The 16,962-nt window shown below is 36.9% G+C and overlaps 1 protein-coding gene across 1 annotated transcript; it reads right to left on the bottom strand.

The window, feature by feature from the left end:
* Window positions 1-2,930: 2,930 nt before the first annotated feature.
* Dnajb11 (DnaJ heat shock protein family (Hsp40) member B11) lies at window positions 2,931-16,916 on the bottom strand. The gene is made up of 10 exons (XM_047563459.1): window positions 16,651-16,916; window positions 13,358-13,514; window positions 11,203-11,300; window positions 9,381-9,513; window positions 7,092-7,234; window positions 6,514-6,596; window positions 5,802-5,859; window positions 4,499-4,610; window positions 3,880-4,039; window positions 2,931-3,390 (listed from the first exon to the last, which is right to left on the bottom strand). Exons 1-10 carry the CDS (start codon window positions 16,716-16,718, stop codon window positions 3,326-3,328), a joined length of 1,077 nt encoding a protein of 358 aa, XP_047419415.1. The 5' UTR covers window positions 16,719-16,916; the 3' UTR covers window positions 2,931-3,325.
* Between the last annotated feature and the right edge of the window lie 46 nt (window positions 16,917-16,962).

Genomic DNA, 16,962 nt, shown 5'->3' with positions numbered 1-16,962 from the left:
GCCTGGGTAAGACTCTTCCCCCACTCCCTTTCCCCAGAGACACGGATTTATTCAGAGAAGTAGTTACATATCCAAGGGAGAATGTGCACTATCTCAAGGGAAAGACATCTTTTGGGGTAAAGTAAGAAGTACACATACAAGGGAGAATGATCCCTCATCTTGAGAGTGCAAAGGAGAATGTGGCCATCTTCAGAGTGAGAAACTTTTGGGGTAAAGCAGGGAATAAATGTTCAGGGAAGAAGGTGAGCCACCTCCAGAGGCAGACACAGCCCTGAGTGAGAATCTAGGGCAGCCATATCAAGAAAAATTTAATGTGAACATAAATGTAACTTAGCATTTTTTAGTAGCCACATTTTTTAAAGTAAAAAAAAAAGGTGAATTTTAATAATGTATCTTATTTTTAAAAATTTGTCCAACATACCCCCAATACTACTATTTTGAGAAGTAATCAGTATAAAAGTTGAGATAGCTTACATTCCGTTTTACACTAAGTCTTCAAAACCCTGTTTGTATTCTACACTTCAAAGCACTTCTCAGTTTAAGTGCTCATACCCACATGTGGATACAGTATGGGATCATGCGCTTCAATTTCACTGATGCTCAGCTCTGCAGGGAGATTCCCCTATAGTTGTGTTGTTCTTAAATTGGCGACTTAGGCTGTACCTGCTTATACCATTTGGAATATTTTTTCCTATAAAATCATCATGAAAGCTGGGCTGGTGTCCACTGCCTGTCATCCAAGCTTGGCTCAGGAATGCTGGAACAATTTCAGTGACTGCAATATCAAAATTTTGAAAAAGTGATCACTTACCAAATGAATTTTTCTACTCTTATCTCTGAGTCCTTGGACATGTCTTTAAGTTCACAGTCGTCACTAGAGCAAGTAGCAGTTTATCGTTTTTCAAGGAATAAAATTGTTTCCATTTCCATTTCCATTTTTAACATCCAACCCAACTTTCAAATTAAGTCTTCAATTTTCATATCTTGTTCTTTTCCCAAAACTGATTTCTGAGCACTCACCTCCACCCAGATGAAAAATCTGGCAACCTAGACAGTAGCAAATGAAGCTGAGGAGCAGCAGAAAACATAGTGAATAAAATGTCTGAATCGCCAAATTGAATGCTGAAAATGCACAAAAGTTCAAACTGAAAAAGGTCACCCTTCATTATCTTTCTTTTGCAGTTGAGAAAACAAAGGTCTGGAGAAATTAATTGGCTTCCCCTGTGTCACAGAGATTAAGTCTGATTCCAGGCCAACTATCTTATTCTCTTAGCTCCTTGGAATGACATTTTTCTTTGCAGTTCTGAAAATACTATTCCCTATTTTCCCACCATCATTATCTAGATCCTTCTACAATGTTTCTCCTCTTATGACTCCATCTTGGTTAAATACATTCTCTGGAGCAGGTTGCCAGTGTTCAAATTCAGGTCCCACCACTTGTAACTGTAGGCTGTAACTCAGGTTCCTCATACATAAGTTGGGCATAATAAAAATCTCTCGTCCATACTAAAGAGCTTATCTATGTAAGGCACTTGGAATAGAACCCAGCTCATAGTAGGTACTCAATAATTATTTTTTACTCATAGAACTGTTTTCCAATTGCATTCTGTAATTCACCAAAGCTTCTGGTTTGAACAGAATTTACACGTTGACTAACCTCCTAGGCTTAGGGGCCCCTGTCCTCTTGAGACAGATATCTTCAGTCTACTTGGCGGGAGCATGCTGTCTCAGGGACCACCCCTCCATCTTTGGTGAGTACTAACTTCTGGAAGACAACTGCACCATAGTGCATACAATATGGGCTTTGGAGCCTGGTTTCATGATCCTCCCATCTTTCCCATCACTACCTGTCACTATGATTGATTATAAGAAAGGTTACGAAATTTTGATATCTTTCCAAATTACGATGGGCCTCAGCACTTAGTGAACTGAAGTCGAGTCCAGTGAGTTCTTTTCTAACTTTTTAAATACAGCAATCTAGACCATGCATAAAAAGAAGAGATAAAGCCCTTTTAACATTCTTCTTTGTAGGATGGAACATTATCTCTGTGGGATCTTTCTAGCCATAACTAGTAACTCCAGCTTCTCAGAATCTTGACTGACTTTGCCTTGGAAAAAATGGGGATTAGCAACTGCAAATAATGATCAAGAGTTTTTCTGGGCTATGTTAGGATAAATGTTTAACATTTCTGATATATGTACATGAAGTTCAATATGTAATAAATCTTAAATGTACAAAAATTCACTCAACTTGCATATTATTTATGTGGTTCCATTTGATTTCTTAGATTCTTTCAAATAGTATATTGGTTGCTGTGGAACCAAAGGCAGGGATGCTGTGGAATTCCAGGGACAGTTGGAAGGTGGCCTGCCCCCATACAATTATTCAACAGCAATGAAACAAGTCACCAGCAGAGGCAAGAGGTCGACAGTATGAAAAGTAGAGTGTCATGTGACTGTACAATGTAAAAAAGTGAAGGAAGGTCAAAGCCAAATATACTTGTCACATGGCATCTGAATTGAGTGCCACTGGAAGAAGCAAATGTAATTTGCAACTCTACTTTTTAAATTAATTTTCTAGTCAGTGGTAATCTAGTTCCTAAAATAAACCAAAGGCTTTTTAATCATGGATTTAACTGAGATTATGTACATGAAAAGTGCTTTCTAAACAGTAAAATATCTCTATCAGATTTTATTGTTCCCGAATAAAATGAGAGGAAATAGCTTTCTCAAAGACAATTCAATCTTCATATAATTTTGATTCATATACACTATTTCCTAAGCTTGTTTCTTCAAGCTCTTTGTTAGAAGATTCCATGCGTGTTTCATGGGTATGAGAATTGGATTGCATCAGTCTTGTGCATGCTTGTGTGTCCTTCTTGCCTATGGGAGAACAACTCAACTAGCTCACAGGAGAAAAGAAACAAGAGTCAAGAAAAAATAACAACAAGATGTATTTAAAAACAGACTTCTCCAGTTGGCATCTTGAATGAAATAACTAACAATTATCTCCAACCCTTTATATTATTTCTTTTGCTCCTGGAGTCTTCTTGAAGTTTTAATTCTTGAAACTCAGGTGGCAGCACCAGACATTGTATTCCCAAAGGGAGAGGTATTGGTTAACCTTTTGCTGGTCATTCTTGTCTGAATGCAAATGGACAAACTGAAGCCCTCTTATTCATGTCATGACAGTCATTAGGAAAAAAAAATTAAGTCAAACTTGCATATTGAAAATAAAAACAAAAACAAACAAACAAAAAAACCCCTGCAGATAATAAATATCGCTGATTCACTTATTTTCAACAAAGTCCAATTTTATTCACTCTTAATATCCTTGCAGTCCATTGTATATCTTCTGCACTGATCCTTGTTTCAGTAGCTGTTTGATACCTGGGGGGGTGGGGGGGGAAAGAAAACTCTCCAGGTAAGTCTTTCATTTCTTCCTCTTTGTTCTCTTCTCAGTTTTAACCTCTTTTACCACTTTTCATTTATTATTTAATACCACCAAACTGGGCCCTTTTCAGCCAGTTATCACACTCATTTCTAAGCTTCTCATCCTCCTATTGTACATGGCCTCCCTTTTATAGCTTGGTCCAGCTCATTCATTTTGAGTGAGCCTGCTTCACTCCTAAACACCTAGGTTTCAAAGCCTGCTCATACAACCTTCAACACACTGACCACAGGACTTTCATTATTGCTTTTACAGAGAAAGACGAGTTTGTTCACTGCTATCCTTGTGTTCCAGTAGCATTAATGGCTAATGTCTTATGTCACTGGAAGGTTTTGTTTTTAATGTCGCTCTACTCTCATATACATACATAACACACATACAGAGACATGCAAAGGCATGCATACACACACTTTCATTATACCCCATACCTTCTCTTGCTTCCTCTGTTAACTGTTCTTTTGGAAAATCCACATCAAATGTGATTATTAAAGAGCCCTTGATGTTGTTGTTGTCAAAGCTGGGGAGCCCTTCTCCCTTTTTCCATAGCTTGGCTCCTGGCCTGGTGATCTTATCTCGGGAAATATGTACCTGAAAAGCAAAAGGGAATGTACTGGAGCAGGACTAACATATCCAAAGTACATCACGCAGCTTCTAGTGAGCAGTGGTACACAAAGCTAATGTCACAGATCAACAAAGAAAGGATGAGGGGTAACATCATTAGGATAAGAGTCAAAAAAAAAAAGTTTTTTTAAAAAAATGCTAAGAAAAATCAAACACATAAGCCAGTTAAAAAATAATAAAAATAAGGTTTCGCCAGTGGAAACTTGGGAAACTCAGAACAAGACTGTCAAAGGCTGTGCAATCAACTCTGAGCAGCACAAAGTCTGTGGCACTGTTACTGCTGGACACTGGCAGCACAGTAAGGAGAGAAGACAGAACAAGAATTAGAAAGAAGTTCCTGTGGTTCTCTACAATTGAAGTGATTGTATTATAATCTAAAACCACCCACATAGAGTCTTCAAAAAGAAGTAAAAATGTTTTGTTTACCTTGTGACCATCCAAGTGAGTAATATCCATCTCAAAACCAACCAGAGACTCAACTAGTGAGATTGTCACATTTGTGTACAAATCATCTCCTCTCCTTTCAAATATTCGGTGCCTAAAAACAGTAAGATAAAAATAATTACTTCCATTTGTATTTGGCAAGAGTTCAAAAGTTGCTAGAAAGATCCTGGAAAATGATGAACAACATTCTTTCAAACAGTGAGCACTTGTTAGACATACTTTTGTGCATAGCATTAACTGAGATAATAAGACTAAGTTTTATTAAATCCTATTCTTAAAGAGTTTACAGTCAGCAGAAGCCAACATATATAAGGAAAACTATCAGTCATTAGGTTATGGAAAAGAGAGAAAGATGTTTGGTAGCAGGGGCTGGGGAGATGGGCTTCAGAATCAGGTCTATAGAGGTTTCCTGGGCTGGGTTCACAAGGCCAAGGGGGCTCTAGACATGCGGATAAGACCAGTGCAGGGAAAGTGGGGGACAGGCTAGAGGGAATTCTGGCAAAGATAAGGACTTGAGAAGGTACCAGGTTTATTCAGGGAACAGCACATGTTCTAATTTCTCAGGAAGTGATGAGAAAGACAAGGTAGGCAAGAAAAGCTGGGGAAAAATAATCACTGAACATAAAGAGTGCAGTGAGGGAAAAGTCATGCACAGACCATTTCCCCATGTTCCAGTGGGAATCTGTCTCAAAGAAACATTCTTACATAAAGAAGTATCCAACTGGTAAGGAGAGAAATAATCAACAAGAAAGCACATGGGCTGGGGAGATAGCTCAGTTGGTAGAGTGCTTGCCTTGCAAGCACAAAGCCCTGGGTTCCATCCCCAGCACTGCAAAAAAAAAAAAAAAAAAAAAAAAAGCACAAGTCCTAGGCAAAATGACCATCTCAACAACCTCTCTAAACAGACAAGATGCAAGTTATGTAATAGAAGGTCCTTCCTATGGAAAAGCCTCACATTCTTGAATGGTGCAGTGGACCCTCAGCTAAAAATCTCAGGTCTCTTTGGTTCCCTTTTCCTGTATGCCTCTCTTTTACAGCTCCTTACTTTTCTCTATTCCTTCCTTTGGATATCTTTTGAATTTTTATGTTCTAAGTAAATAAATAACTGAAGCTCAATCCCAGGGCCCAATCTCAAATTTTCAGAATTATTAAAGAGTTACAAATAATCACTTGTAGTATTATGGGCATGAAACAGAGGGAAAAAATCTGGAGGCGTCATCTCTACCATCTGATGTACCTGAGAAGCAAAAGTAGAGGAGATGGCCTCTAAAATTCGATTACTTACTTGACAACTTTGATTCGGAAGCGTAAGTCTCCAGGCTCACCATCCACATGAGGCTCACCTGGTCAGAGCAGATTACAGGTTATAGAATATGGGAAGTCACACAAGTAGAACACTACAGATCTATTTGGAAGTTGAGAGAAATGTTTAAAACCAGTGCCTAAGGCACTGGCTCTGTCAAGTCTGTTAGGGCAGTCTCAGCCTGGTTATATCAAGTTTCAGGTCATTAGTGAAGATCACCTGTGCTTCAGGCAGAGCAATAAATAACTTGACCTATTTCCTAAACAAAGAATGATTCAACAATTTTCTGAACTTGAAGACTTAAAGCTTTTTTTCTTTTAGAGTTTTAAATTTAAGTCCAAAAATGAGGTCTGAGAACATCTAATTAATGCCCATACTAGAGTTACATATTCTCTTTCATTGATGAGTTAAAGTAATCTATTCATTGAGGCCTGGCCACCCTAAATTTTGACAAAACTTAGACTATCTGACAACTTTTGGCCTTGATGTTCAAAGGACAATCAGTAATGCTAATGCTTCATGTGACTAAGCATGCTGTCAATAAAAGGCTTTCTATATCCTAAAACTGGCTGAAGAGTATTAGAAATTATACATTCTTTTGCCATGTAATCATTAAGAGATGGGCTGAGGCAGAAGTGAGAGGTATTCATAAGCAGAGAACAGAGATAGAATAATAAAAACATCAATATTTCACCTTCTCCAATAAAGGGGTACTCCATGCCATCTCTCACTCCAGGTTCTATTTCTACTTCCAGTGTTCGTTCTTCATTCACTAATCTGAGACAAAAGAATTAAAAAAGGAAAAGAAAATGAAAATATAAATGTAACCCCTAACATCGATAAAGTTTTATCCATTTTATCAGAGCTTTTTCTATTAGTATATTTTTCTGACTATTAGAATAACTCTACTTCACAAAGCTCTCTGAGATTTGTTTACATCTTCTACATGACAAATTCAGGGCAAAGCCACTTGCATTACATAAACATATAAGAATGCACTAATAGTTCAAGTAGGAAGGAAACATTAATATTTGTTAAGTATCTTTGGACATAAAGGGTGATGCTTATTAGTTTAGAAACAAAAATGGAGATATGTAGAAGAAATATTTCAGGAAAAATTTTAATTAATTAATTAATTTTATTTGCTCTATCCTTTGATGAAACATTGTTAGAAGAGGAAGGGAGAGTTAAGTATGAACAATAAAAACTTTATTAGACAAATGAGATTATCCAGGTGTTTCTTGGTGGAACCATGGAGGTGATTTCACTTACTTAACATTAGGGCACTCATCACAGACCACCTCTTGGGTCATCTGGAAGCGCCCTGGGCCCAGCTGGGTGGTCCGCATCTCTTGCCGACAGTTGCATTTCCGTTTGCCAGGAGCCTGCCTTGCCACAGGTTTGTTTCTAACTACCTAAGAAATGCATGAAATAGCCTTTAGTTTCCTTAATGAATTAGGACTCTACACACGCCTGGACTGGAACTCCCCTTCTCTGGCAAACTACCCATCAGGGAGACCTAAAGCTGACAGAACTCTTTGAAGAGTCCAAATCAACCCTCAAAAAGGAATGAAGTAAACATATACTTAAATGACTCAAATTTTGAAGTTGGAAAAGAGAGGGAAGAAAGAATTGAAATATAAGGTGTTTGATATCAGCATTAGAATTCTAAGCCACAACTAAGTACTACTGAGCTAAAGTGTTCATAGACTACTATCTCCTAAGAAATCTGAATTGTGTAAAGCATAACCCTGAAGAACAACCATAGCATTCAAAAGCTGTTATGTGTTTACTATCTAAACCTATGATTAAACTAATGAAAATGCCTTCTTGTTTCAGGCAACTCAATTCAGGACTACTTCCCAGAGCTATCTCCATTCAGACACATTACCATGCTAAGAAGAAACACAATGAACATCTCTTTGAGCTGACTGCAATCAAATATCTGATTCCACCAAGTATGTGAAATTATGTATTAAGAAAAGTATTCTTGTTTTTGCCTAATCACAAGATAACATCTCATGCAGCAGAATGACACAAATGTTTGGAGAATAACCCCTAATAGCCTACCAACATAAAAGCCCAAGTCAACAGGATAAATTATAGCAACAACAATATAGTAATTAGAGCAAACACTTTATAGTATACCTGCCCAGGAATGCTCTAAACACTTTTGCACATTTCCATTTCATTTAATCCTCACAACTTTATGAGGCAGGTCATGTCATTATCTTCATTTTACAGGTGAGGTAAAGGTAGCACATAAAAGTTAAGTAAAAGGACCAAGGTCACATAACTAATATACAGCAGAACTAAGATGTGAAAGTAGGTAGTCAAGCTGTAAAGTCCATTCCAGAATTTTAAAAAAAGATGAAATAATCTCAAATTAAAAAATCTCAAAGTTCACTAGAAAATATACAAAAGTTTTTTTCATTTTAGAGCAGAATTTCTTATAAAATGCAAAAACTAACCATAAAAGACTGATAAGATCTGACTGCTTTAAAATTAATACTTCTGCTCATTGAACTAAATCTTAAATATGATGCAAAGATAAGTTACAAATTGATAGGATATATTTGTATTATATGTAGCTGACAAAAAATTAGTAGAAAGAATAAAGTTCTCTTAGAAATCAAAGAAAAGGGCAAAAGAAAAAGGGCCAAAGACATAAACAGACATTTCATAAGACAGGAAACAAATATGACCAATATATATGAAGGGATGCTTGTCCTAACTGGCAATCAATAAAACACAAATCAAAAGCATAATGAGATAATGTTTTATATCTATTGGAAGGGCAAAATTAAGAAGTCTAATAATTCCAAATATTAGAGTTAGCAAATCTAAAAATTTTCATAAATGGTTGGTACAAGTGTGGCACAATCAATCTCAAAACCAATAAAACATGAACACTGGTTCATTTTACCAGCAATTCTACTTATATATTACCCACCACGAGATATTCTTGCTCATGTATACCTAGAATATGTATAAGAATGTTCATAAAAGCACTATTTGAAACTGAAAAAAGTCTGGGAAAAACCTAAATGCCTACAGATAAATGGTGGTCACAATAAAATTTTATTCAGTGGGATTATAGCTCTAAGCAATAACAAGGATAAGTCCTAGTAATGTAATAGCAGAAAAAAATTAGCCCCAAAAGATAATAAATGCTATATCATTTTTACAAACTCAAAACCAAAAAATAATACATCATTCAGGTATTGATATATATTTAACAAAACAAATGAGAACGGCAAAACAACAATAAATACAAAATTCAGATGAGTTACCTATAAAGGGAGGCAGGTGGTTGGAATAGGAAGTAGCATGTAGGCAGATTAAATTCTGGTGTTGTTCTACTTAGTTCCTAGTCTGAGTAGACATTAGCTTATGAAAAAAATGACAACTGCATCATGAACCAAGGATTATGATTAATTCAATTTCAGTCACTCCCCTTCATTCTCTCCAAGACAGAGTAGGTACACTGAAACCTCTAAGTTTTAGTCAAAAATTCAAATTCTGGAAGTAAACATGAATAGCTGTGTTGTTTAAACTTACTTCCACAAAATTCCCAGCATATACTTCTTCCAAAGTGACTTCTAGATCTACAATAATATCACTTCCTCTTGGAATATTTCTGTCTTGCTGACGAGGGGTTCCTCCAAACATGAAACCAAAATCTCCAAAGAAGCTATAGGTAAGTGTGAAATCATCAGAAAAGAAATTTGAGTTTATGTCACAATCATTTAGTTTTCTTTCAAATTTATAAAACATTGCTTCCTATCAACACAATGCACAGAACTCAAAGACATTTTCAATACATTGGAATCATATGTCATATACAATTTTAATTAACATAATATCAATTACATTGCAACTATACTGCTGTCCACAAGAAAAAAAAATTTTTAAAACAGTATGGTCCATACAAATAGCATAGCACATACACCTACCATATGCCAATGAAGTCAATGTTGGACTCAATGAAACGTTATTTTGACACTGAGGAAAATCCAGACATAGTGAACTTATTGAGAAAGAATATAGTATATATAACACTGTATAAAGCTGAGCTTAATGGTAAACTTAAGAAATTTTTAAGGGCAATTTTGAACATACATAATGTTCACTTTATATACTTTTCAGCAGTTAACCTTGATGATAGAAGCTACTACTCTGTGCCAAAATCCTGGACACATATTTAAATAAGCTAAAAAAATAATCAGCTTAGCATTGGCTTAATAAAATTCTAATTCTTAAGGATAAGTAAGTTCTGGCCTCTATAAAATCAAACTTAACTTTCGTAAATAAAAAAGAATCACTCTAAAATAAAAAAACAAACAAACAAAAAAAAAAAAAAAACAGTGACCTTCATTTGTGCAGGTATTCTAGTCTTAATCTCTGGGGTAATTAAGAAGTCTCAGATATTAGCACAGTGGTGATGACAACTATATAATTCCCTCTCCCACCAAATAACCCTGGTGAATGTATTCCTGAATTTTAAAAGTAAGAAGGGAGGATGGGGGTGGAGACTAAGAGAAGCCTTTTCTCTTCCTGACATCCCTAGGGAACACTTTATTGTTTTTTGTTTTTTTGTTTTTTGGTACTGGAGATTGAGCCCACAGGAGCTTTACAATGGACACGCATTTTCAGTCCTATTTATTTTTTTATTTTGAGCCAGTGTCTCACTAAGTTGCTGAGACTGAACTTGATCTTGCCATTTTCCCACCTAAGCCTTCCAAGTTGCTGAGATTACAGGTGTGCTTGAATGATCGAGGAGAATAGACACTTCTCCAATAGGCTAAAACAGACAATATAATCCTTGAGAAGAGGAAGATATCCCAATCATTTACTCACACATCTTTACAAGTCCTAAAAATCTACCGTCACCCCCAAACATTAAATGGGGAAAGCTACTGTATGTAATAGTGATTCATTCTTGTTTTGGGGAAGGGTTCACAGAATCCTTTAAGAATCTGAAGAAAGAAACTCTCTCCCCATAAAAATACAGATTCAAATATCTTTTCATTTGTAACTTCACACCTGAACTCCAGGTGAGATTTACTACATGGTATTATGGTATATGGAGATTCAAATGTCAATAACCAGGGCCCCAAGAAGTGTTTATCATTTCAGCCACCTAGCACTCCTCGAAAGCCATGTGTAGCAGGAGATTAAGAACTTCCACTTAATTTCTTCCCTGATGGTGGTTAACATAACTACCTACTCTTGTTGACAGGATGAAAGAGAGGTAGTAGCTCTAGGTATGAGAATAGAAATTTTTTTTCTCTTCTGTGCTTACAAGAATAATTTGGCTCTTTAAGTTACTAAGTGATCCATTCTTGGACACTAATCCTTTGCAGGTGAGTACATTACTTACTGTGAAAAAATGTCTCCATGGGAGCTCTGATGACCATCTTTCAATCCTTCTTCACCATATGTATCATATTGTTTCCGTTTTTCACTGTCTGACAGAACCTGGGGATAAAAGTGAAAGAAAAAACATATTAGGTAATATTCAGTTATGGTACATTCATATTTATGTTTGTTTTCACTCAGATACTGTGTCTAAGATTTCAGGGGAATGTAGTTTTCATTATGTATGGTATTAAGCATGTTCATAAAAGTATTTTTTCTAATAGACTAAATTATTTGGTGCATTTTCCATTTCACATTGCTTACTTCATGTTTTTAAAATAAAGTTATGAAACCTCACCTAGTAACTTAAAATTTATACTTGAGTAATATGGCTGTGATGATTGGGGAGGTACCAGGAAAGAGGTGAGATGGACTGCTCAGGTTTACTTTCTGTACAGTTTAACACCAGTGCTTATGCTATTAACCACTACGCTACATTATCTATTTAAACTATAAACTAGGATATGAACTAGGATATGACTATGACAGACTGCCATCAGTGATGGAGGCACTAAATTAGGAGGACAGCCTTAACATTGGGACCCACATGTCTATGCCCCCCAATATGTGCACACATTAGAAGATAGGCAAGTCAAGGGAATAGGATGATAGGCCCTTCATAAGAGTTATACTGCTTTATTTTTCAAGATTGGTATATGTAGAAATCTATTTGTAAAAGAATGCTATCTGTCATATACTCAGGATGCACTCTGTATAAAATATATGTATATGTATAACATATAAGGCAATCAAGCTTGAATGGTCCAAAGAAAAAAAGAAAATCTGAACTAGTAACTAGAAAGGTTCTTAGAATTATGTAAACTGCAATTTCATAAATGATACTTGCATAGCCTGTCTAGTTCATGGATAAAGGCCATGATAGATTCTTTACAGAGCACTGTAAATTCAGCTTCCTTTGAAAATATTTTTTGAGTATTGGGTTCTTAGCAAACAATGGAACTATTCATGGACAATATAATACAAAATATGGAATCATATTATAAATAATAAATGAAATGTTACATACAATATAAGAGGGGACATAAGCCCTCTCAAATTATGGACCCCAGGTTAAGAATTTCTGTTGTGTAGGATCACTGAAGGCATGGAGAGAAAAAAGGGAGACCCCACTAGCTCTGAGTTCATATGGTATAAGACATTATTTCAGTTCAGTAGATTCTTTAATCTTGATTTTGGGATCCTCATTAAAATTTTTTTTTTCATATTTCTTTCTAGCCTTTTCAATCTGCAGGGTTTTAAACTTGAATTCAGAAAATTTAGCTCTATGACTTTTAGAGTTTAATTTTCTTCTGTACCTTTTAGAAAATGGGAATAAATATTTGCCTAGCTCTACTGCATTTCACAGTATCCTCATGAAGATTGAGAGTACACTTGCGAGTGTTTTGACCTCTAGATTAATCCTGTAAATTCAAACTAATCTATGTTTTGTTTGATCTGCAAAATAAAGAAATTTAATTAGTTACCAAAACTTTTACAATCAGGAGAATTTGTAAAAATGTAGATTTCCAACTTATCTTAAAAAATTAGTAGATCTGGCAAGACAGTATTTGCATTTGTTTATGGCAAAAACTGACTGGGGTTCAGTCACATCTGATCCAATGAAAGAAGGCAAGAAGGCTTCAGTTAATAACAATCTTGATCAGTTTGTATTGATTCCCAATATGGTGGCAGAATATTCATTGTTATGTTTTATCTTACACCCCTGCCTATTATTTGCCATGTCCATATAAGCAAGCATGTTGGTTTGCAATCCTCATTTAGGGTTTTTTTTTTTTTTTTTGTATTTCTGGCTCAATATTCCTAACTGATAGACTGATAGATTAGCAGATCAGTCAGTTAATCTATTATTAATTTCTCAATCCTACTTTCATTCATTCTTTTTTAACATTACTCCCCTCATTAAATATTAAAAAGGTAGGAAATGGCATCTACTAATAAGAATGTAATATTTAGTACAATAGAGCACCAAGTATTATTTTTACTTTTATCTACATGTTTCTAAATAGAAGTGACCTCAGTGGAGTATTTCTCTGTGTTATATGGTCTTTTCTATATCCACAGGTTTTGTTCATACTTTATCTTCTTTCTTGACTCACCTCATAAGCAGCACCCAGATCCTGGAATTTCTCCTGGGCTTGGGGATCATCAGGATTCCGGTCAGGATGAAGCTGCAGGGCTAGTTTCCTGTAGGCCTTTTTAATATCCTTTATAGAAGCACTTCGAGGTACCCCCAAGATCTTATAGAAATCTCGCCTGGAAAGGAGCAGAGAATACTTCATTAAAAAGACTTATATACTACATTTTTAAAAGTGAAAGGGAAAACCAAAAAAAAAAAAAAAGTGAAAGGGTTTTACCCCTTTTCATTTAGGTGTGTGTCTAAGCAAAGAAATACAAAAATGAAGGTATATGTGAAACATGCACACACACACACATACACAGAGAGAGAGAGAGAGAGACTTGACTAAATAGCTAATGTGCCAGGATTTGTAATGAGTCTTATATACTGAAATAATCACAATGAGAGACTATGTACTTTTTGGACGATTATTCAAAGCATCTGTGGCACTCTTTTTTCCTTCTTTGTTTTCTGGTGCTGGTGATTGAACCCAGGGACACTTAACCATTGAGTCACATTCCTAGTTCTTAGTATTTTTTGAGACAGGGTCTTGCTAAGTTGCTGAGGCTGGCCTGGAATTTGTGATCCTCCTGCCTCACCTTCCCAAGTCGCTAGAATTATAGGCATGTGCCACCACACCAGGCTGTAGCCTTCTTTAGAACTACCTCAGTCAAGAAACCATTTTCTTATTTTATGGTTACATGTAATTTCTGGGCAATAACACCATAAAATGTAATTAACTCTCCCCTTTTGCCCTATATTGGTTTGAGCTAACTTCTGACTATTTCCAAAGGTCAAATATCAATCTCAAAGGATGATTTTCTTTATATAAAAAAATAATGTGACATAAATGTCCTAATAGTAACACTTAGAAATGTTAAAAAGAAAGTGACTGAAGTTAACTTCAGAGGTTAAAATAAAGGTTAAGTCAAAGCCTAACTAACAACTGTAAAGACAAAATAAAACCCATCTATCTGGATGTATGGATTGTAGTTATTTTTCTGCTGAAAGAGAAAATACCAATCTTGCACTCATTTTCAGTAGTTATAAGTTTGTCTAGATAAAGTCTTTATTATAGACAGTTTCTAAAGCCCACATGCAGGAGCCTGTGTTTCATTAGCTGTGAATATGCCTGTGGTATGAACAAAGAGATAAGAGAGAGATCCATTGGCCTCCTTGTCAGAGATGATGCTGGAATCAAATTAAATAAAGGGGATTTCTGCAAGAAGTGGTAACAGGAAGATGGAATAAGACTATAATAAACTTTCAGGCAGGGATCATATCCAGACCATTGAATAAATATTCATTGAATGAAATAATAAATAAGAACACTCACAAAAAGTCTATCCATTTTTCTAGAGTAATTTTAGCCATCAGAATTTATTCTGAAAATGCATTCTTTCAACAATGGGGATAGGAAATGTTTCTCACAATAGAGACTGATTTAGTAATGATGGTAATTTTAAAATGTATTGGAGAGAAAAATGCTTTCAATACCAAGACCCAGGTGACATATAAAAACTATATCATATGATCACACTTTAGAAAAAATAATTTAGTCCATCTATCAGTGTTTTTTTTTTTTAATTATCATCCACAAAGAGTTCCATGAGAAACAATACCTCCCCATCTGTAAAGTCTTGACATCTTGAGATGGGAATTAAATAATTGATAACAAAAGGGCTGCAACTCCAGAGGCTGAGGTAGGTGGATCATGAGTTGGAGGCCAGCCTCAGCAACTCAGCAAGACCCTCAGTGATTTAGTGAGACATTGTCTCAAAATTAAAAAGGGATGGGATGTAACTCAGTGGTAAAACATTCCTGCAGTTTAATCTCCAGTATCAAAAATAAATAAATAATAAAGGTAACAAAAGGGCTAATTGTATAGAGTGAGGCTTACTTAAGAATATATTTCATATAAAAATGGGAACAGCTCAGAAAAATGCAGGGAGAAGATGGCTGGCTAAGCTCAGCATCAACATTACACTCCCTAAGAGATTCCTTTATGAATTACTTAACTTTATAGCTACGAGATTTAAAATATTTAATATTAGCATTTTATTAAACACCCTAGGGTACTTGTAGTTTTATGTGTAAATATTACTAAGAAAAACATATTTAAAAAACAATAAAGCATTATCTAGAAGTTAATTTTTTAGAAATTTAAGATGTTTCACAAGAAAAAAATGATAAAGTTTAAACTTACATGCAAAGGGTAAAAAAACTTGTGTAAGAGAACAAATACTTAACCTTAAAACTATGCTAAGTATACCTTCCCCATTCAAAACAACCTATAAATTGTCAGAGGATGAGACCTACTATTTTTTGCATTCTAAAACAGGAGGCTGGGGTACTATATCTTGGGTTACCAGGAGTACAGGATCATGAATGTTAAAGGCTGGCCGGATTCTTTAGAGTCCATTTGTTCCTACTCCCTGCCTAAGATGGCACAATACTACTTTCATGTTACAGACGAGAATATATAAGTTTCTTTCAAGGTTACATAATTCATAAGTGGAGTGAGGGTGTGTAGGCTAAACCCCACCTTACTACCTGTTGGTGAACTCTTCTCACTCACACATTTGGTTTCTCAAGATGGTACCATGGAGAGAGACAGTGAGGCATGACAGCCTAGGCTCAATAGTTAAGAAGCTGGGAAGTTCAAGGGCTCTCTAAAGGGTCTTTTTGCTTAGCAATTCAATTTTCTTCAGTCCCAGGTTTGTTCTCTTACCTTAGGTCCTCACATAGCCCACCCACTTTAATGTCAGCTCTTTAATGGCTTGTCCCGGACTCACCATCCTCTACTTCAGCTCAGGAGGGTACAACACACCTCTTTGACCGAAGGCGTGTCCATCACCTCAATCTCGGCATGGCGCTGTCACTATCTTCATTAGTCAGGAATCCCATTCCTTCCCCAGCTCTACGTGACACTGCTTCCGCTCACAACCACTTTCTTCCCCCCAAACTCCCTCCAAACCTCAACTGCTGGGTTTGGCACTGCATTCAATTCCCACTCTTCTGGGCAAAGCTCTACAGGGCCTCTGGAATCTAAGGTCCTCTCACTGGTACCACGCTAGACTCCCCTCGCATCCCAAAAGCCTGGCCCACACTACCCATTCCTCCGTCCCATTGCCGTACCACAACGATGTCCCTCTCCATTCCCTCAGTAAGGCCAGCCGGCTTCCCCCACCTCTCCCTACCCAATGCCCACCCTGGCTCCTCCCCAGCAAAGCTGACTCTCGGGCCCCATGCCCGCGAGTGCCTCTTCCTCACCCGGCGATCACGGCCCCGATGAGGTACAGCAGCAACAGGCAAAAGGTGCCCAGGTTCTGCGGAGCCATGGTTCCTCCGTGCCGGCTCCTGTCCCACCCACTTCTTACAGCCTCCGCAGCCGCCGCGTCGGCTCGCCAGCGCTCCCGGCCTTGGGAGGCCGCCTCACGCCGGGGTCTCCTACTTGGTCGGCAGGCAGCTAGCTTGCCCCCGCCTCTGCCAGTCCACTTCCCGGGAGTCCCAAGTCCCGGTGAGAGAAGCCCCCAGCAAGGGAGGGCCAATCGCTGCCCAGGACATCACACGCGGCCGGCACCT

Source organism: Sciurus carolinensis, chromosome 9, assembly GCF_902686445.1.
Source record: "Sciurus carolinensis chromosome 9, mSciCar1.2, whole genome shotgun sequence".
In the NCBI taxonomy this organism is placed as follows: Eukaryota; Metazoa; Chordata; class Mammalia; order Rodentia; family Sciuridae; genus Sciurus; species Sciurus carolinensis.
Note: the sequence above shows the minus strand (reverse complement) of the source record. Positions and strands in the feature narration are given on the sequence as shown.